At 41.4% G+C, this 22,872-nt stretch overlaps 1 protein-coding gene across 2 annotated transcripts in view; it reads right to left on the bottom strand.

The window, feature by feature from the left end:
* Nucleotides 1–22,872, bottom strand: part of stx18 (syntaxin 18) — a 188,544-nt gene that overhangs the window by 79,181 nt on the left and 86,491 nt on the right. For both annotated transcript variants that reach the window (XM_070872272.1, XM_070872273.1), the window contains exon 2: nt 19,597–19,664. In XM_070872272.1, the coding sequence (XP_070728373.1) occupies nt 19,597–19,664 (68 nt within the window). The remainder of the gene's footprint in view (nt 1–19,596; nt 19,665–22,872) is intronic.

The raw sequence follows: 22,872 nt of genomic DNA, 5'->3' as shown, positions 1-22,872 counted from the left end.
TGATGGCTTATGGAGCATCCTCCTCCATTTAGATGCCCCCGAAAGTTTACCAACATCCTTTGCCTGCTCCACGACAACATGCAGGCCATGATCCTTACCAACGGATCTATTACAAACCATTCCATGTCCGGACCGGGGGTCAAACAGGGTTGCGTCATCGCTCCAATCCTCTTCTCAATCTTCCTCGCTGCCATGCTCCACCTCACTGTCGACAAGCTCCCCGCTGGAGTGGAACTAAAGTACAGAACCAGTGGGAAGCTGTTTAACCTATGCCGCCTCCAGGCCAGGTCCAAGGTCTCCCAATCCTCTGTCGTTGAACTGCAGTATGCGGACGACGCCTGCGTCTGTGCACATTCTGAGGCTGAACTCCAGGATATAGTCGATGTATTCACCGAGGCGTATGAAAGCATGGGCCTCACGCTTAATATCCGTAAGACAATGATCCTCCACCAGCCTGTCCTCGCCGCACAGCACTGCCCCCCAGTCATCAAGATGCACGGCGCGGCCCTCGACAACGTGGAACACTTCCCATTCCTCGGGAGCCTCTTGTCCACAAAGGCAATGATGCGGAGATTCAACATCGCCTCCAGTGCGCCAGTGCAGCCTTTAGCCGCCTGAGGAAAAGAGTGTTCGAAGACCAGGCCCTCAAACCTACCACCAAGCTCATGGTCGACAGGGCTGGAGTAATACCCACCCTCCTGTGTGGATCAGAGACAACTTACAGAAGACACAGCAAGTCGCTGGAGATACATCACCAACGATGTCTCCGCAAGATCCTGCAAATCCCCTGGGAGCACAGATGCACCAACATCAGTGTCCTCGCTCAGACTAACATCCCCAGAATTGAAGCACTAACCACTCTCGATCAGCTTCACTGGGCAGGCCACTTAGTTTGCATGCCAGACACGAGACTTCCTAAGCAATTGCTCTACGCGGAGCTCCTTCATGGCAAAAGAGCCAAAGATATGCAGCGGAAACATTACAAGGACACCCTCAAAGTCTCCCTGGTGAAGTGCGACATCACCACTGACACCTGGGAGACCCTGGCAGAAGACCGCCCTAAGTGGAGAAAGTACATCCGGGAGGGCGTCGAGCTCCTCGAATCTCAACGCTGCGAGCGTGAAGAAGTCAGGTGCAGGCAGCGGAAGGAGCGTGTGGTAAACCAGTCCCACCCACCCCTTCCCCCGACGAATATCTGTCCCATCTGTGACAGGGTCTGTGGCTCTCGTGTTGGACTGCTCAGCCACCAAAAAACTCACTTTAGGAGTGGAAGCAAGTCTTCCTCGATTTCGAGGGACTGCCTATGATGATGAAAGTTAACACAAGCACGTTATGATCTGCGCAATACTAAAACAGCAAAACAAATTTGTCCCTGTGCTAAATGTATTTTTATAAAATTACCTACATCTGAAAAAGTAACTAAAATGTACTGTTTCCAATAATAGTAAGCAGACACACTTGTTTATGGTAACTGTTCATTTCAGATTTTATTACAACATTGGCTGTGAGTATTTTTAATCAGTGCAGTGGGAATCACTGTGATTCTGTCCACTTGTAATTACTCCAACTGTTTTATAGTGACTGAGTAAGTCAAATTCTGTTTTTATTACATGGGATTAAGGCATTTTCCATGATTTTACTGATGTTTTGAGGATCATGTTCCACGATACTGTCCAATTTTCCATTAAAATTGCAAATCAGTAGCCTTGATCATGAACAGACCGTGAAAGAATATTTTGCTGTTACTGTACATTGGAGCCTACAGCCAAAAGGCAACAGACATTTTAAACAGGCGCCTGTTATCGTCTCATCTTGGTAACCAATCCAAAAGCTTATGGAATTAAAAGAGTATGAAGCCTAAAAGTACAAAAATAATGGTCAATTCTTAAAATGTCACCTGTCTTCCTCGTTCAGGCGCTGATTGACCTGCTATGAATTTCTACCATTTTCTGTTTTTACTTTGGTGCAAAAACAGCCCTGTATTTTTATTGTAACAGAGAATATCAACAGTTAGCAATCAAACCCCAAGAGACAGGCAACCTTTTTAACTAAGGTTTCCAATTGAAGGCAGTCAAGCCAACAGTGTAAAACTCTTTCAATATTTGTCACTTAATGGTGCCGAAATATTGCACAATGAAATAATTCCCAGTTAAGTGTCTAATACACCATGTTATGGGTCTTGCCTAAACTGCAATTGTGACTTCATAACAGATTCTGTATTATAACTGCCAGCTACGAAACAATATTTATAGTCGCACCTACACTAGATCCAACTAGATTTACAAACCATCTTCAATTTCTTGAATAATGGAGTTTGAATGTGCCAACAAATGGTTCTAATGTAGCTGATGTATAAATGAGAAAGCTGCTAAAAACAAAAGCCAACATTCTATTCAATTCATATTTCAATACTAGAACAGACTAAACATTCAACTGTCTGCTGCAAATATATGATGAGCAAAAGGTTACTTATTAAATAAACTAGTACCAGCTCTAGTTTCTTCGCCCACTAATCAGCACCATCTGGTAACTGTACAGGCGATGCCCCTGAGATTGAATCAGTCCGTGCTGTCTACGTGGGTCAGCGTATATAATTCTAGCTACCTCCTACTGTGTGGTCCAATTTATGGAGGCCCACAATCTCTCAGTTCTTTTCTGCTAAAGCTAACCTATTAACATGACCTTGACATTAAGTCTTGCTTATCAGTTACTCCTGAACTACATCTCATAACCGGGCAGCTGACAACCCGACAGACTTTTCAGCAGCTTTCTTTGTTTTCCCTTGAAAATTAGATAGGATTGCCAAAAATGACAGGCCATTATCTCAGCTCTAATTTGATTTGCTGATAAATATCAACGGTTAAAGGGAATGAATAACTTTCAGTATGGGCACACTATTTCTGTATTCTTAACGTCTAATGCACAGCGACGTTTATGCCTCCAAAGTATGTTCAGAAACCATATTGTATTACTAGAAAATGGTCTCAAATTAGTTATTGCAAGGTCATGGTGAAAAATCAGCTCCCAGGTTTATAGCGACACCCTTGAAATGTTACTTGTTAAAAGTTTGCAGCACCGCGTAAAATGGAATGAAGCATTGCAATTGAAACCTGCCAACAAAAGAGCTGTCTTTTCCTTTTCAATTTTGAATTTTTACATTTCATTTGCAACTCAGCAGGCGAAAAATTTTGGGTTGGAATAGAATTTCACCTAGAACGAAAAGACACAGTTGGTGGACATCTTCATTAAAAAAAAACTAAAAAGGCATTAATATGTGCCCTCACTGCTCTCCAGGTTACTTATACATTTTAATTTTAAATGAGGCAGTCCAACTCACCACTAATCCTATGTTGTTGCCCTATCACCCTTCAAAATATCTGCGCTCCTCGAATTCTGGCCTCTTGCGCATCCCTAATTTTCATCGCTCCGCCATTGGTGGCCGTGTCTTCAGCTGCCGAGACCCTAAGCTCTGGAACTCCCTCCCTTAACCTCTCTGCCTATCTACCTCTCTTTCCTCTTTTAAGACGTGCCTCAAAACCTCTCTCTGCCCCAATATCACCTAATGTGCCTCGGTGTCAAATTTTGTTTGATATCGCTCCCGTGAAGCGTCTGGAGATGTTTAGTATGTTAAAGGCGCTATATAAATGCAAGGTATTGCTGTTGCTGATTTATCTTTAATAATCAGCAGTACTCTTTCAAATAAAACAGAGTAATTTCAACATCTTGAATTTCCCATCCTCCCCCTCTATTTATGGATTAGATGAGTTTCTACAGCGGATACTGTAAGAAACACAATTATCATGAAAGGCAGTTATTAAACAATTTGCAGAAATGCCTACACATCACTGTACGTAATTACTCTCCCTGCACACATTACCCCAATCCTGCAACTTTTGCAAGCCATTCTCCTGATACCAGCAGCCCACGCTTCTAATTCAAAAAGAACAGAAGGATGAGAAATCTAATAATGTTTTCAATTAACTCATCTTTCAAAAAAAAGATATCCATACTCCTTTTTTTGCCTTGGGTCCCCGTCACAAACTCCTTTTCCTAGCCACCAACTCCATCTTTCTCTGAGGCTGATTCTAACTGTTGGCAACCTTGGCATCCTATTTGACCCTGAGATGAGCTTCCGACCGCATATCTGCTCCATTACCAAGACTGCCTACTTCCGCTTCCATAACATCGCCTGTCTCCACCCCTGCCTCAATCCTCATCCATGCCTTTGTTACCTTTAGACTTAACTATTCTAATGCTCTCAGTGCCAGCCTCTCATCTTCCACCCGCCATAACTTGAGCTCATCCAAAACTCTGCTGCCCATGTCCTAACTCGCACCAAGTCCCATTCACCCACCACTCCTGCTGATCGCTGATCTACATTGGCTCCCAGTCCAGCAACACCTCGATTTTAAAATTCTCATCCTGGTTTGCAAATCCATCCATGGCTCCCTCCTCCCTATCTCTATAACCTCCCTCAACCCTACAACCGTCCGATATCTCTGCGCTCCTCCAATTCTGGCCACTGTGCATTCCCGATTTTAGTCTCCACCATTGGCAGTCTCGTCTTCAGCTGACTAGGCTCTAGGTTTACAAACTCACTGAGAGTGGAATCACAAACCCAAGAACTCACTTTTAGAGTGGAAGCAAGTCTTCCTCGATTTTGAGGGACTGCCTATGAGGCTCATAAATTCCCTTCCCAAGCCTCGCAGCCTTATTATCTCTTTCTCCTCCTTAAAACCTCCCTATTTGACCATGCTTTTGGTAATCTGATCTAATATCTCATGTGGCTTGGTGTCAGATTTTGTTTGATAATGCTGCTATGAAGTTAAAGGCACTATATCAAAGCAAGTTGTTGTTGCTATTTAACTCGATAATTTGAGACACAAATATAGACTTGAAACAGTCGATGCATCACCATCTATCCACAAAAGTAAACTATAAGTAGTTCTTTCCATATCATATATATTGCCGTCGAAGTTCTATCCGAATGTTGCACTGCAATACTGTACACCCAATAATGACAAGCACAGCAATTTAAAAAAAATCAATTTTCTATAAAAGGAATGAAAATGTCCCATATACTATAATACTACTTATTATAAATATAATAAAATATGAATTCGTCAAAAGTTGGTATATTTTATTAAAATGTTATTTTTTTTCTATTTCTAGTTGAGTGTATATAAGAACATAAGAAATAGGAGCAGGAGTAGGCCATAAGGCCCCTCGAGCCTGCTCCGCCATTCAATATCATGTACCTTATCTACTGGTACTAATGACCCTGGTGAGAAGCCAGAATATTATTATTGACAAGAGGCAAAAAAAAGCAATAATTTGATCACTTAAGAACCATCTATTGTATCTATTTGTTAACCATGGTTTCAGTCCAGCATCTAGCCTTCAATCAAGGGATTCTGTTGACATAAACCAAAAGACTGCATTAGCATCTCTTTACTGTTACATAAAATAACAAGAACCATCAAATCAATCAAACTTATCCTGTTTGGTCAATGCACATGAACCGCTCAGACCATTCTTATCTTCCTCCTACCTCTGTTGACAGAAGAAACTCAAGATTGGATTATTGAGAAGTTGCTAGCGTTGTTTAGTGTATATAGATAAAGAAAAAAAGAACTTGCATTTATATATCACTAGATCATATCTTCAGGATGTCCCAAAGTGCTTTACAACCAATGGATTACTTTTGAAATGCTGTCACTTGTAATGTGGACAAACACAGCAGTCAATCTGCACAAAGCAAGCTCTCACATACAACAAGTGAGTGAATGACCAGTTAATCAGTTTATGATGTTGCTGGCTGAGGAAGGAACACTGGTTAGGAGACAGAAGAGTTCCCTGCTCTTCAAATAATGTCATGGAATCTTTGATTTCTATCTGAGCAGGCAGATGGCGTCTTATCTGAAGACTGAACCACCGACAATGCCTCACTCCTTCAGTAATGTAATGAAAGTCAGCCTTGATGTGCTGAAACCATAAGTAGAGCTTGCCACAGCTTTCTGACTTGGAGCCCAGAATGCGACCAACTGAGCCAAGTTGACACAAAGGATTGAATTATGCTCATCTTGGTTATTCTCATCAACGACAACACAATGATGGGTATTGTATGACACAAAACTATAAGGAAAATGAATTTGTGGCAGGATCTGCAATAATACCTTTTTTTAATATGGTGAGTAGCAAAAAAAATCTCAATGTCCCATGAAGTGAAACAGCTTAAACTGAATTCTGGTTGTGGCACATATCCCACGGAAGCAAAAGAATGATGTTAAATAAATAAAATGTTTAAAAAACGTAATTGAAAAACAGAATAATGCAACATGAATCCTAGTCATATTTTTGGTGGCAGATCATTAAAGAATAGCCGTAAATCTGAAAACTGCAACCTTAATGCAACATTAAAAATGGACTCACTTTAAAACTTTGTTTCACTGAGTCCTACAACTGCTCCTGCCCATTTCTAACGGTTTCAATAACTTCAATTGGCTTAAAAAACTTACCTCAGTATTTATAATGCACAAAGAAACGGCTTCAGTTACGCTAGTAATCAGCAATTTCCAAATATTTTAAATTTTACTTTTCAAGTTTGCTATGTAACACGAGATTGCAGCAGTGTGCAATTGGCAAACCTGGTATTGTGACAATACACTAATAGTAGTAAGCCAAGCTGATCGACGGTCTAATGAACATGGGGAATAAAGCTGCAAAATGGAGGACCAGAAAGCAGATAGTGGAAAGCAAAACAATATATTAAAAAATCTCACAAAGCAATACAACCTTATTGCATTACAGAGAAAGATTATATACTAGAACTGATTAAGCTTGCCTACATTATCTGCAAGAATTTGTAGGGATCAATGAGTGAGAAGAGTGCATTGATCAGTTGCTATGGGGAGTAGAAGAGCCACTTGCATATGGCTCCCATAACTTGCTGTTTCTTTTCAAATCTCTTATCTTAAGTGATTCTGAAGCAAATTAAAAGTAATAGAAAGCAAGGAGAAAAATGTGCAAATGGGAATGGAGGACAGTGAAAGCAGCTTGGGGCTGTAGAAAAACACAAGGACAACACGATCAGCAAACAAAGTGCACTAATCAGCCATTCAGGGAGGAGTGGGGTGGGCGGTTGATAAGCCACAGTTTTCTTTACTTTCTGCTTTTGAAATATTTTCGTAACGCAGAAATAACTAACTCTTGTGATTCCCTGACCAGCTGAACATTGTGCTCCATGTTCCATTAGACTCCTGATTTTCTGCCAATTTACACTACCCATAGGGATTCCCTCCATTATGGTAGACAATCCGAGGTTTCACTCCTATTCGGGCCAACAGACATAGGCTTCACGGTTGCTGATTCCAGTTTATTTTAAAACTTATGATACGACATGTGTCCCCTTTATACCAATATTGCTCTTCATAGGTTATTTACAGAAGAGTTTTTTCGAGAAAACCCATTAATTAAATATCTGCAAACTAGAGCATGGTTAAGTCCTGAAAGTCAGGGAAGCCTCCTCTGTGTTCTGACATCATTTACGACACTTCAGTTACTGGTGTTGTTTTACCAACAGGAATTGTACTGTATAACTAACTTTGAAGAATGACTAAAGAAAAACAAAGTTAAATGAATAAGTGGCTGAATACCTCTTGACTTTGTTCAGAGGATCTGTGCCAAACAATTAACTACAGGGGTCTTTCTATAGTCTCGGCATTTACTTTGATCTCAGGCTAGATGCCATCCACTGTATTGCATGCCTGAGGGTGACCAGGATCAGATGGCAATATGATAACATGATTCCCAGGCCCTAATTTTAAGAGGGTTTAACCTTGGCTTTAAACAAGTGATTGGACACATTACCTGGGACGTGCCTAAAATGATGCCTGTTTCAACTGCCACAAATCATCTAACTGATTTTCTTACTCTTGATTATATAATGAAAGAAGCCTTGGACCGTCTGAATGTCACCCATCAAACACACGGATACTTAGTGAAGCAATATTTTAACAATTGGGACATTTTGCACTACTCATTTTGTTTCCCACATTACAACAGTGACTACACTCCAAAAGTACTTAATTGGTTGTAAAGCGCTTTGAGGACGTCTGGTGGTCGTGAAAGGCGCTGTATAAATGTGAGTCCTCTTCTTCTTCATCCCAAAATGAATATGCAACAGGAGAATATGGAGTATCAACAGTATTCAACCCATCACCTATTGTACCGTGAAGTGTCTCAGTGAACACAGTGTCTTTCTATCACATGTCCTTTACATAATGCTCTTTTGAAGAACCGATTCTAATTGTTTTCCATTACTTTGCAGAAATCAGAGCTCAACATGCCAATGTAAAGACGGTGAGGACAATAAAAAGAAAATTGGCAGCATACAATAATTTACTTCCTACAACATCTGTAAAAACTCCTAAGCTCAGCAACTAAATTATATAAAAGGTAGGTAACATTAAAGGAGTAATTTCTGATATAACCCCCTGCGCCCCCACCCACCCCAAATTCATTGCAATTTTTTAACCTGATCGGAGGCTTCGCATCCTATATCTAATGGGGCAGATGGACATCCATCCAGCTCCACCAATGCTGCTCTTAACTGGTCATTGGGTGCACAAGAGTATCCGTTGTAGGACTGTAAGGGGGATTTTGGGGGGGGGGGTACATTTCCCCTACTGTGCTGATGGAGATTGAGAACTCAGCAATATTAGAGGAAAATTAAATTAGCACCCACCAGCCCATGCTGTGTGTATAGATGGCCGATTTGCTGCACCAGACCATCCATAATGATCTTGGTCAAATTCTAGAAATTATTTTTTATAAAAATTGTAGCTTCCAAAAACACAAGTCTTTGATATAAATGATTGTTCCATGATTGTAAAAGCCTGTGACTGACCACAAGACCAACACTGGCAAATCAGGCACTGACTGACCTGACTGCCAAATTTCATTCAATGCTTACATTGCGACGGCACAGAATGTCTTTCCTCGTCACTGGAGACCGTCACTTCTACACAAACACCAGCAGGAATGCGTGATCCTCTCATTTTCACCAGCTAGGTGCATTTTTCCATTCTGATGGCTGATCTCATTTCCACCATCATTCCCCCTAGCACGTGTGAATGCTCCAGCTCAAAAAGGTATGGCTGCAAATTGGAAATCTATTTATCATCTCAACACTCCGAATCAGCTAGATTATTAGGATATATATATTTGGGTTGGAAGTACAAATTGTGGGACCATCCCTATATGGATTTATGAGCTTTGCAGCTTCCTACTACAAATTTCACACAGAAGAATACTGAATTTTAATGGACCGCTTACATTACTAACTAATGGTTCATTGACAAAGTAAGCGATATTACATTGCTTACTCTGCCCATAAATTTCCAGCTGACAAAACAGAACTTACATTCCACAAGAGTAATTGAAAATATTAAGCACAAATACAAGAGTCAACAAGTATACAAAAAATTTCTAAACAATGGGTATATCTTATATGTTCATGACAATCTAAAATTAAACAGCAACAGTAAAAGATTATAAAAATAATTAAGCAAATTATGGAAAAAAGAAACCAAGATCACTCAAACCAGCAGATACAATGACCCCATTGGAGGAGTCATTGACCAAGAATACAACTGCTGTCATCACTAGTTCTAGCTCAAACGTCATGCATGAACCAGAGATCAGAGATCAATCATTTATTTGTTGCAATAGTCCAAGAGTAGGCTTTATATTCAAAGGAATATTTCTCATCCAGTACAATTCCCTGGATGCAAATGTCTAAAATAAAAGGGACATAACCCAAGTTAAACAGGTCTGTGCTCCTTTTATGTTGCCCTGGGATTTCTGGTGCATCCTGGGGGGGGGGGGGGGGGTGGGTGAAGGAGCTGAGCCTGCACCTGCAGGCCCATCACTGAAATTCAAATGAAGTGGAAGGGAAGTGGGTATTCCTGACCTCCCACCTCATTTTCCTTCTGCAATACTTATTGAGTGTCCAATCAAAGCCTGGCACTAGGGCATGTGGGGCAAGGGTGGGGGAGGGGGAACAGTTCAAAGGAATGGGAATACAAATTGAATCCTCGTACCTCCTTGTAGCCTTCCAGTTTATATACTGTAAAATAGTCCATAGGTCCTCCATTATATTTCAAAATTTTTTTTCTAACGCCCTCTGATGTCCCTTTAGAATGTGAATGTTCATCAGGTCATTTGAAAATGTGACAGAATCAATAGAAACTTCAAAGCCGATGGTGGCTTGAAAATAATTTTTCTCATCACAAAATCAGTCACCCAGCTTTCAGTATCAACTGCAGTGAGTCTCTCCACTTGTGCTTAAATGGGTAAATGCCCTGTATGGTATGACACTAGCAGGAAGGTCCCAAATTCATTAATTGGTCTATGCTGAGTTGGTCAATCTCCGTTAGCATGCAGTGCAAGGCACGTTTGGCTTCACCAATCCAGTACTTGGTCTGGTGGAGTGGGAGGGGGAAGGGAAGAAGGGAGATCCTACTCCTGATCATGACTGCTGGAAGTAAGTACATATGAAAGCAGGATTAGGGTTGCCAGTCATGTACTTCACAGGCAAATGGCCTGCCAACACTGAAGGTTTAACACACTCATAATGGTCACTTGGTAGAGATGGCAGGGGACCACTCTTTTACTCCCAGAAGTCCCAACTTCAGGAGTAGAAGAATACAGGAAGAAAATTACAGATAAAGTTGAACCAGAATAAATAGTCAACTGCTTTTGAAACATTTTTGCTCAGACATATTTTTGGACTTAAAGAAATCAAATATTCTACCATTTGAAAATTGTATTAATGCTGCCTTTATTATACGCTACAACTACAATCACTGAGCTGAGCATGTGATAATTGACTGTAATTAAGCATTTAATAGAGATATCACTGCAATCTCTGGGTAAAAGTAGCCAAGTATTCAAAGTGTTCAAACTCAAACCACACTTTCAACTGGTTTTAATATGCCTGAATTTGCAGTCAGAGGCTTCCCGAGGCCAGATGCCTCCGAACCGCAATAAAACAACAAACCTACCTGATGGTCCTGGATCCACGGAGACTCGCAATCCTGGGCCTGTAGGCATACGCCTGTGTAATGGCCCACGTATCCCAGGAGTGCATGCGATTTTCAAGTGTCCCTAGGGCCACGTGGGCCAGCTCAACCAATCAGAAAGGAGATTCCCATTGCTTACAGGGATTCTATTTACATACGGAATCGCCATAAGCTTAATAGAAATCACCCAAAGATATATGTACACAACACTGAAATAAAATAATTACCTGTTTTAAATCAAAATACAATTTAATTAAACATTTAAAACAAAAATCATTTTTTGAAAAATAAATGTAAACATTTTTCCAGGGACTAAAAATATCATAAACTTACTTTATAGGTTTTTGAATGTTAAATTCATTCCAGCCCAACTCTCCGCCCATTTCCCAGGGGTTCGTACAATCTGTCAAGAAGCTTCTTGACACACCGCAAGTTCTGGGTTTTCACGCATGCGCATCACATGCGGAAACCCCAACCTTGCGGGGCACTTACGGCCATAGGACCCGGAAAATACCGGCCAATGTTGAATTGTAAAACTAATGAAAACACTAAGTAAAATTTAGACTTTAAACAGTGAAAAAAAAAATCTGATTTTGAGGCAGCAATGCCTTTGACTACAGTATATGGAACACTTACGATATCCCCTTTGGAAGTGCAGAGGAATTCTAGAGAATTTATTCAAATCACTCTGAATTTAGGAAGGTTTAAAAAGCCAGCACAGGTACTAACAGTAATGTTTTCAGGAACACAGTGCTGAGATCTTGGTTTACTGCGCTAATTTAAAGCTGTTCCTAGATTAAAGTTTCTGCATTGTTCATTTACCCACAGTGGCAGCAGATTCCCGGTAGTGACTTTTGGGCAATAATCTCATTGAGTGCATAAAGGTCAGAGTTCACGAGGTCATAAACCATGAAATTACAACCCTGAATCTGTGCAGAAGTTTAAAAAATATATATATACCCAGTTGTTAATAAGGCAATTTTAGTCAATGCAGGCATCATGGCAAACATAGATCCTGACTAATGTTCACACTGAACAATTAGTGACCATTAAAATCAATGCAAACTTATTGAGAGTAAATGACATTTGATGAGCAGCGAAAGCAGTATATATTACATAATGGCCACATCACTAAAAGATGTACATGGCAAGAGTAAGAATACAGGACACGTACAACAAGAATACAGGAAGGCAAGAGCATGGATTAGTCGCTACATAATTCAACGTCTTTATGGTGATGTCGAGGAGAAGAACAAATTATCACCAACATCGCCTTTTTTTTTTTAGATGAGGATCTTTCTTTGTTAAAGAATTAAAGCTATAAATGTTAACAAGCACACAGAGAATTTAGTATGAGCAAGGAAGTTAAGTGTTCATACAGGAACAGCACTGGTCAGAAAAATATAGCCCAAGGTGTCAAATTAGAGGGTTAACCCTCAGACGGACATATAATGCGATTTAATAAGAATGTGAAGAAATATAGGGGCCGAAATTGCCCCTTGTATAAGAGCCGTGACCACCTCAAAGAGGCGGCCATGGGTCGGTAAAGACCCAGCGCTCGGTTGGCACAGAGGGGCCACCATTTTGTAAATTGCCCTCCTTTAATTTTGGAGTGGTGTACGGGACCACCCCTCCCTTTTTCCTGCCGCATCGGGCACGCGTCAATCCCTTATCAACCGGCAGCAACCCGTTTTCGGACCCCTGCGGGAAATTGCCACATGCGGAATTGCCCCGCGGGAACGGTGCCGCTGCCGGTCAGTGCCACGGACAGCTTTCCCCAGCGGGGAGCTGTGGCTGGGCGGCATGTTCACCCCTAAAAGGTGAGGTCACACTGCCACCGACTCCATTTTCTTTTCTTTTGTCGGCTGACTGCCAGGTCGGCCCGATAATTATGCCCAAGGGTTCGGCCAGGCCGCCAATAGGCAACCTGGCACCCTCTCTTTGGCCGCTGGCCCAGCAGAAACCCTCCCTGGTGGCCCAGTGCTTGCCACTAAAGTGGCTGCAGCAGTCCTCCCCTTTAACTGAAAGGGAGGGATGTTGTGACGCATCAGTGCAACGCGGCACATTCACATCGCGCTGACATAATCAGCATGCGCTGATGACTTGGGGCGATGGTCGTTCCGACCCACCTCCACTTCTACCCCGCTGATGACGGCTGCTCCGCCCCGCCCCTTTCCCGACACCAACACCACTCTGATCGGAAACAAGAAACAAAGTGCCGAAAATCGCCGGATTGTCCGTCCCATCCATTGGGGCGAACAGAACACTTAAAAATCGGTAGGTGTGCCCCGTTTCGGGCAGAGGGCAATGTCGCCCCTAAAACATCTTGTGAACATGCTGTGAGGCATCACTAATAAATGAATCTACATCAATTTATATATAAAAAAGAACAATTTTATAAATTGTGAGAAAGTTAGGTTAATGAATAAGACAAATTTAAATTTTACTAATTGTAAGATCATACCATTTGTTTCACTTACACTAATACCATACCGTAGTCTTTCAATATTTATAGAACATAACTTTAAATATTATGTGCTCACCGTTATTTATGCATAAATCGGACAGCAACTTCAGGCAAGCACTGATGCACAGTTAAATGCGAAAAACCGCAAGTTGCTGTCCGAGATGTGCCACTTCTCCGTAAACTGTGCGAAAATAGCATCTTGTTGTCTGCCTCTCCATTCAAATGTATTGAACAACTTGAAATTCCTGTACTTGCATGGTAGATAAGGACCAAACTAGCCACAAAGTTCGGGCTGGTCAATTTCAGTCTAAGTACCCTTTTAAACAGCGTGTTAAATCTTAATTACTGCCAAACAACCTCTCTGGCACTGAAAATTAACTTTTACAATTGTGGCGCCTCATTTCTTCAGATTTTAATTGTTGTTGGAGATTTTAAAAAAAACATTTAAATGAAATTTTGTGTCTCTTTTTTCACTCTCTTAATCCAATTCACTTTATTTTGCTTTCGTACCCAATGTTTGACATTGAATTCACTATTCTAACTTTCCTGGTTCTGACTTTGCACTGTTCATCAACAGTCTGATTGTTTTAAGGAGACACTCAGTTACTTGTTCTGTTCACAGATGTCTACAGTTATTCACGACCATGTCCATGTCAACGCAGAACTTTTGGGGGAGCGTGGGGCAGGAGGATTTACATTTTATCTTTGCAATCTTTGGTGTAATGAAGAAAATGGGCAGTGGACCAAAAAAGTTAAAATAGAAAAAAAAAATACAGCAAAGGAAGTTAAAAGCAAACCACTTCAAATGGGAAGCATGTCCTGTGGGGAAATCCTTATTTTACATCCAATAAAATTTACTGTGCTAGTGTTGCTAACCACAATCCATTTCCCTCCTCACAAAAAAAACCACATGTTGGCGTCTACAGTATCTTCAAAACAGAATCTCAGCAAAGGATGGCTCCCAGTAGCAACTACAACCTCTGTCCACTGCATTATACCAGGGCCAGCAGTATGGAATACTGTTACGGGAAAATGTATAAATCAACAAAAAATGTATTCGCACTTCCATTTAGGTTCCATGAGTGATAGAAGGATAACCAGCAGTATTTAAAAATACAGTATTCAGTTGTTAAAAGTGACAGCTCAAGTATTCTTTGAACAGCCAAATAGAAATCGCCAAGTGTCAGGGCTGGTGATTACCCTGACTTACTTGATTCAGTTGAATATGTTGACAGTCTGTCTCCTAGACAAAATTCTCTGTGGAAACAAAGGATTCTGCCTAGCACAAGAAAGGGAAAATACAAAGCATAAATTATATTGTGTGAACACTGAAGCAAATTTGAAGCAAATTTGCCAACACAATTAGGAAAAATCGAGAGAGAAACAAATGCGATTAGTTTTTTAAAAACTATATACTAATTGATCTACACAAGTGTAGACTTCAGGTGATGTAGGGTTAGAAGCTGGGAATAATTGGACTAGGATGCAAATGCAATTCAGTCCCCATTAAAAAAAAATTGTTCTGGGATGTGGGCATTGCTGGCAAGGCCAGCATTTATTGCCCATCCCTAATTGCTCTTGAGAAGGTGGTGGCGAGCCGCCTTCTTGAATCGCTGCAGTCCATGCGGTGAAGGAATTCACACAGTGCTGTTAGGGAGGGAGTTCCAGGATTTGGACCCAGCAACAATGAGGGAACGCCGATATATTTCCAAGTCAGGATGGTGTATAACTTGGGAAGGGAACTTGCAGGTGATGGTGCTCCCATGCGCATGCTGCCCTTGTCCTTCTAGGAGGTAGAGGTTGCGGGTTTGGGAGGTACTGCTGAAGAAGCCATGGCGAGTTGCAGCAGTGTATCTTATGATGGTACACACTGCAGCCACAGTGCGCTGGTGGTGAAGGGAGTGAATGTTGAAGGTGGTGGATAGGGTGCCAATCAAGTGGGCTGCTTTATCCTGGATGTTGTTGAATTTCTTGAGTGTTGTTGGAGCAACACTCATCCAGGCAAGTGGAGAGCATTCCACTTGTGCCTTGTAGATGGTGGAAAAGCTTTGGGGAGTCAGGTGGTGAGACACTCACCGCAGAATACCCAGCCTCTGACCCACTTTTGTTGCCTTGGTATTTATGTGACTGGTCCAGTTAAGTTTCTGGTCAATGATGACTCCCATTCTGTCCTTATTTTCATATTTCCATTATAAACTCCAAATTCCACATTTACAATGGAAATTACCTGTGCAAACTTGGCACACAGTAGTTACACCCTCCTGCCAGTGGTGGTGCTACAGGCAAACTATTTACGACTATTGGGTGTCCTAACCAATGTATATCACACACCAGATTGGACTCTTCAGCACCGGTTTTCGCCTGTATGCTTTGTACCAACTTCGCACAGTTGCAAAGATGGATGTTGCATTGGGACACGCAGCAGGTCCCCTGACAGGGAACGGTGAGGGATGAATCAGGTTTTCTATCTTGATGGAAGCTAAGACTTCTGCTCGAGATTTTGAATGAGGCTGGAGGGTGGATGAATCGGGGTTTACAGTTTTTGTATTGAGGCCTTGCGGGTTCTGACGGTTGCTATCATGCGAGCCATCAGGCTGACGAACGGGGCTGCAAATCAAGGTCACGGTGGAAGGGTGTTTGGTGCGGTTCAAGTGCCTGGTGCTGGTACCTCCTTGGGCAGCAGCACCAGCCAAAGCTCTGGCCTTCCAACAGCAGGCATGCTGTAATCTGTATATGGCAGGCTGCATGAGGCAGCTCTCTATCTCCCTCCTTGCAGCAGTAAGCCCTAGTCCAGGAGCACATGGCCATCAGCATGGACCGACCACATGCCCATGACTCATCAGCCCGATATCTTACCACCACAACCCACATTTCTGGTCGCGAGTTTACTCGGATACATTTGAACATCGACGATCAATATCCTACAACAAGACAGTCTAATTTTTAAATAAATTACTTTAAAAATGCATGGAAGTGAAATGATTTACTCAAGGCTTACCATTTTTTCCCTGAATTACCCTCAAGGTATCTAAATATATCTCAAAAGGAACAACTTTCAGATATGTTTCAGCATTTCCATTCAAGTGCTAACGCCTGGTACATATATTATTTTCTAATTTTCTTGATTTTGAATGCACTTTCCACTAACTTTTCTCACAGGAAGTAAAATGCATTTCATTTCAGGATTTGTGAATTCAACAAAAAAAAAATCTAACAATTATTTCAACTGTGACTTTCCAAGATTTTTGCCACACTTTACTGCATATCTTCAATGTGCTTTATCTGCTTAAAGGGCACGGGGAGCATTCCGTAGATTGGAATTATACTTGGTGGCTCATGTGGGCAAAAGTTTTTGCATAAAAGGAGCAAATGGCCTATTTCTGTGCTGTAAACATGTCTGTTTTTTTTAAATGGGCTGCTTCCAACTGAGTAATATTTCTGGGAATACTCGCTGAAAAACTCAGCCATTTGTGAGAAATTAGAACCAAGCATGGAAAGATTATGAGGAACTCGCATCAGAGAAGTCTTAGAGGGGCAGCTATAGTATCAAGTTACTACATCAACACAATTGCAGTGAACTGGTACTGTGCTGGGCTGATTATGTATTTATTTGTGTTGACTGCACACCAGAAAGAGATTCACTCTTGTATGAGTGAACTGACCATGCAGCTGAGGATTCCTCCACCAATGAATGTGCGCGCACTTGTATCAAATAATGTGGCATGTACTGGATGACTTATATAATGGAACTCCTACATGGCAAGCGAGCCCCAGGTGGGAAGAGAAAACATTTCAAGGACACCCTCAAAGCCTCCTTGATAAAGTGCAACATCCTCACCAACACCTGGGAGTCCCTGGCCCAAGACCGTCCAAAGTGGAGGAAGAGCATCCGGGAGGGCGTTGAGCACCTCGAGTCTTGTCACCGAGAGCATGCAGAAATCAAGCGCATACAGTGGAAGGAGCATGCGATAAACCAGACTCCCCACCCACCCTTTCCTTCAACCACCGTCTGCCCCACCTGTGACAGTCTGTAATTCCCGCATTGGACTGTGCTGTCACCTGAGAACTCATTTCTAGAGTGGAAGCATGTCTTCCTTGATTTCGAGGGACTGCCTATGATGATGATAATGTACTGCCTCAACAGAAGGCAGGATCACACCATAAACACAATGTATGGTTTATAAATACACACAAAGTTCACAAATGTAAGTGCAGATGGGGGGGGGTCCATTGATCATTAAAGTCATAGAAAGCCATTTTTAGCATTTAACTGCCTGTTGAATGATTCTGGCCTTTTTATCTGCACTACCCTAAACTGATACTCTATGTAAAGTGTTTCCTGACATCAGTCGTGAGCATGACTTCTACCAGTTTTGTCCGCTTATCCTGCAGTCGTGATTTAATTTAAAATACCAAAAACTAATCTTGTGTGTTCCAGCTGGTATCTCGTACATCTCTAGAAAGTTTCCCTCTCATATGATTCAGCTAAAGGCTGAAAAGTCTGAGCTTTTCTAAGAGTTCCAGAATGAAAACGTCATCAGGCCAGCGGAGGAAGTGAAATTGCTTTGTCAAACGTTCCAGCCATTTAAAAAAAAAGTGAGATGCCCCAAAGACAGAGTTTTGAAAAGTTGCATTTGACTGAGCCATACAGACTACATCCCAGGTTTAATTCCTTCGCTGTGATGGCATAACTGAACGCAGCGGAGGTAACAGTAGGGTGTTACAATTGGCATCAGCATCCTGGACTAGGCAGAGGAGCATGCTCCCAATCACTATTCACAACCAATTGCTATTCACAACCTGTGCTGCAGTGTGTTTGTGTAAGCAATGGGTGAATACAGGATTGGGCTGGCAGTGATGCTCCCTGTGGTGAAATAGTCGGACATTACTCATTGTCTCAGTTCACACATGAATGGCTGCTTGGTCTATGCAATATTCTTCAGGTAATGAGAGAGTATTTTTTTAAATTTAGAAACACTCAGCGATATTCAGTGTGTTTAAAGGTCTAGATTTGAGAGTTTGTTGTTTCTAAATGCCTCTGGACAATATTTTAGCACGACAGACCCACAACAGTAGGTTGTAGACGATATGCACCACAGCATTTCCTTCTTTAAAAAATATTTACAGACTCACTCTAATGTACAGTACACAATTTCAGTTTGCTCTATTAAGCTGAAAGGACAAACTACTTTTTAAAAATAAATACCCTGTACTGAATGAAATTCCTTTCAAAATTGAGTATAGATGTTAGCTTCCTGGTGTCAAAAGTGGGGCAAATTTGTGTATTCTTTCATTATTTGTAGTAATTAGAAAATGGTCTGGTGAATGTGGACTGTCTCAGCATATTTCTGTTTAGTTCTGTCAAGCCTTTTCTCTGTCAATTCATATTTTGCACCAGGGTACTCCATTAACCATTCATTTAAGTCTCCTGTAGGTGGCAATGTGATATGCTTGAACAATTATGGGTAAAGCAACAAAACTAGTGCTTTAGGTACACCCATGTGCTAAATATTTCATTAACGGATTTGTTTTCTTCAAGTTCTCTCCAACCTCCCTCTCTGATGCAGTGACTCCTCAAGGATATGGTCTCAGCAGGCTTCGAATACTTCACTCAAGTGTCCACAGGCAGAGAGGCTAATCGCTACTGCTTCGAAGTTAGCAAACCGAGGATCTGCTGGTCTCGGAGGTTCAGCACTACATCATGCGATACATATGAACACTAGCCTTCAGGGGAGTTCACCCATAAGGTGTTAGTATCCTGATACAATGCGATAGCTACCTACTTTTCAAGTTGGCACCTGTATGCATGTAAATATTGGTCATGCATTAGTCAATCCAGAACATGTCCACAAGGATCAACAAATTGGTAACCATAGCATTTTTTAACCATACCAAGTTAGTGAACTGGATGCACACCTACGATTAGACAGGGAAGCTAAATGCAGAGCACGAACTGATAGATGAATCAGAGCAATAAAATGTTTAATACAATATATTTAATAACCAGTTGGGGAGAACAATAAAACAATAGCCCTACTGCAATACCTGCTGGCATTGATGTAATCTTTTCTGTGCTCCAGAAGGAAATCTTTCAACTTGCTAATGTTGGTGAGCTGAAAAATAAAAACACACAATAAAAATATTAATAGGTTGAAAACTGAAGAGCTTTCTGATCTAAGCATGAAAGTATGAGAAAGTGCCAACTGTAATGTTATGCAGTACTCTTCACAGCCATATTGTCCAACTTAAAAAAAAATCAATCAAGCTTCACCTTCAGAGTAGCATGAATGTTTTCAGTGCAACAGTAAAGGTTACGTCTGTGTAATACTGTAACACAGTAATGGCTTTGATCTACCAGTTTCAGCTGCAGACAATAAATGGACACTAATCGCGTATGGTAGAATTCAGATCGAGGGGAGTTAGTGGGAAATGAAGTGAATTAGGAGCAATAGAATCATAACATAATACAGCACAGAAGGAGGCCATTCAGCCCATGGTGTCTCTGCTGGCCCTTTGAAAGAGATATCAAATTAGTCCCACTGTCCTGCTCTTTCCCCTTAGCCCTGCAAATGAATTGCCTTCAAGTATTTATCCAATTTCCTTTGGAAAGTTATTATTGAATCTTCTTTCACCACCCTATCAGGCAGTGCATTCCAGATCATAACAAGTTGCCGAGTTAAAAAAATAATTACTCATGTCGTCTCTAGTTCTTTTGCCAATTATCTCATATGTGTCCTCTGGTTAGCAACCCTTCTGCCACTGGAAACAGTTTCTCCTTATTTGCTCTATCGAGACCTTTCATGATTTTGAACATCTACATCAATTAGCCTTCTTTGCTCCAAGGAGAATAACCCCAGTTTCTCTCATCTCTCCATGTAACTGAAGTCCTTCGTCCCTGGTGAATTTACCATTCTAGTAAATTTCCTTTGCACCCTCTGTAAGACTGGATATAATTATAGTCTGATATAGCTTATTTACAGTTCCATGTGAATATTCTATAAAGAAAGGAGAGGAAGGAAACATTGTAGTTCCAGAGCCATGGATAGTGAAATGTTCCTCACAAATATGTCAGTTGCACATCTTTTAAACATGGTTTACAAAACAGCTCAGGGAGCAAAACTTAATTAACAAAACATGGATGTGATCTTTTTCTCCCCCACAAGACAGGTATTACATGTAGCCATGCATTTGATTTGTAAAATTCAACTGAGCCTCCCAAAGCACATCTCATACAGAAGTGCAATTATTATTAATTATAGTAAGTCACTAGTGGAAACAACTGACAATTCTCTCTCAATCTATAAAGTGATATTTCACATCAAGAAAATACAATTGGGGGTAACTTTAACGAATGGCGATAGTGTAAAATGGCTCGTTATATACCTCTCATGATTTTCCAAACGGTAATCGGGAGGAGTATATAATGGATGGCCAATCTGATATCTGATAAGGATAGTGTTAAATCCAAGGAAGAGGCATATAAATTGGCCAGAAAAAGCAGCAAATCTGAGGACTGGGAGAAATTTAGAATTCAGCAGAGGTGGACAAAAGGTTTAATTAGGAGGGGGAAAATAGAGTATGAGAGGAAGCTTGCCAGGAACACAAAAGCTTCTATAGATATGTGAAGAGAAAAAGATTAGAAGACAAACGTAGGTCCCTTGCAGTCAGATTCAGGTGAATTTATAATGGGGAACAAAGAAATGGCAGACCAGTTGAACAAATACTTTGGTTCGGTCTTCACGAAGGAAGACACAAAATAACCTTCTGGAAATACTAGGGGACCGAGGGTCTAGTGAGAAGGAGGAACTGAAGGAAATCCTTATTAGGCGGGAAATTGTGTTAGGAAAATTGATGGGATTGAAGGCCAATAAATCCCCGTGGCCTGACAGTCTGCATCCCAGAGTACTTAAGAAAGTGGCCCTAGAAATAGTGGATGCATTGGTGATCATTTTCCAACAGTCTATCGACTCTGGATCAGTTCCTATGGACTGGAGGGTAGCTAATGTAACACCACTTTTAAAAAAAAAAGAGAAAACGGTTAATTATAGACTGGTTAGTCTGACATCAGTAGTGGGGAAAATGTTGAAATCAATTATTAAAGATGAAATAGCAATGCATTTGGAAAGCAGTGACAGGATTGGTCCAAGTCAGCATGGATTTATGAAAGGGAAATCATGCTTGACAAATCTTCTAGAATTTTTTGAGGACGTAATTAGTAGAGTGGACAAGGGAGAATCAGTGGATATGGTGTATTTGGACTTTCAAAAGGCTTTTGATAACGTTCCACACAAGAGATTGGCGTGCAAAATTAAAGCACATGGTATTGGGGGTAATGTATTGACGTGGATAGAGAACTGGTTGACAGACAGGAAGCAGAGAGTCGGGATAAACGGGTTCTTTTCAGAATGGCAGGCAGTGACTAGTGGGGTGCCGCAGGTCTTAGTGTTGGGACCCCAGCTATTTACAATATACATTAATGATTTAGATGAAGGAATTGAGTGTAATATCTCCAAATTTACAGAGGACACTAAGCTGGGTGGTAGTGTGAGCTGTGAGGAGGACGCTAAGAGGCTCCAGGGTGACTTGGACAGGTTAGGTGAGTGGACAAATGCATGGCAGATGCAGTATAATGTGGATAAATATGAGGTTATCCACTTTGGGGGCAAAAACATGAAGGCAAAATATTATCTGAATGGCTGTAGATTAGGAAAAGGGGAGGTGCAACGAGACCTGGGTGTCATGGTAAATCAGTCATTGAAAGCTGGCATGCAGGTACAGCAGGCGGTGAAGGCGGCAAATGGTATGTTGGCCTTTATAGCTAGGTGATTTGAGTTTAAGAGCAGGGAGGTCTTAGTGCAGTTGTACAGGGCCTTGGTGAGGCCTCACTTAGAATATTGTGTTCAGTTTTGGTCTCCTAATCTGAGGAAGGACATTCTTGCTATTAAGGGAGTGCAGCAAAGATTCACCAGACTGATTCCCAGGATGGCAGGACTGACATATGAGGAGAGACTGGATCGACTGGGCCTGTATTCACTGGAGTTTAGAAGGATGAGAGGGGATCTCATAGAAACATATAAAATTCTGACGGGACTGGACAGGTTGGATGCAGGAAGAATGTTCCCGATGTTGGGGAAGTCCAGAACCAGAGGACACAGTCGAAGGATAAGGGGTAAGCCATTTAGGACTGAGATGAGGAGAAACTTCTTCAGAGAATTGTTAACCTGTGGAATCCCAACTGCAGAGAGCTGTTGATGTCAGTTCATTGGATATATTCAAGAGGGAGTTAGATAGGGCCCTTACAGCTAAAGGGATCAATGGGTA

The sequence above is a fragment of the Pristiophorus japonicus genome, chromosome 2 (genome assembly GCF_044704955.1).
Source record: "Pristiophorus japonicus isolate sPriJap1 chromosome 2, sPriJap1.hap1, whole genome shotgun sequence".
Lineage (NCBI taxonomy): Eukaryota > Metazoa > Chordata > Chondrichthyes > Pristiophoridae > Pristiophorus > Pristiophorus japonicus.
Note: the sequence above shows the minus strand (reverse complement) of the source record. Positions and strands in the feature narration are given on the sequence as shown.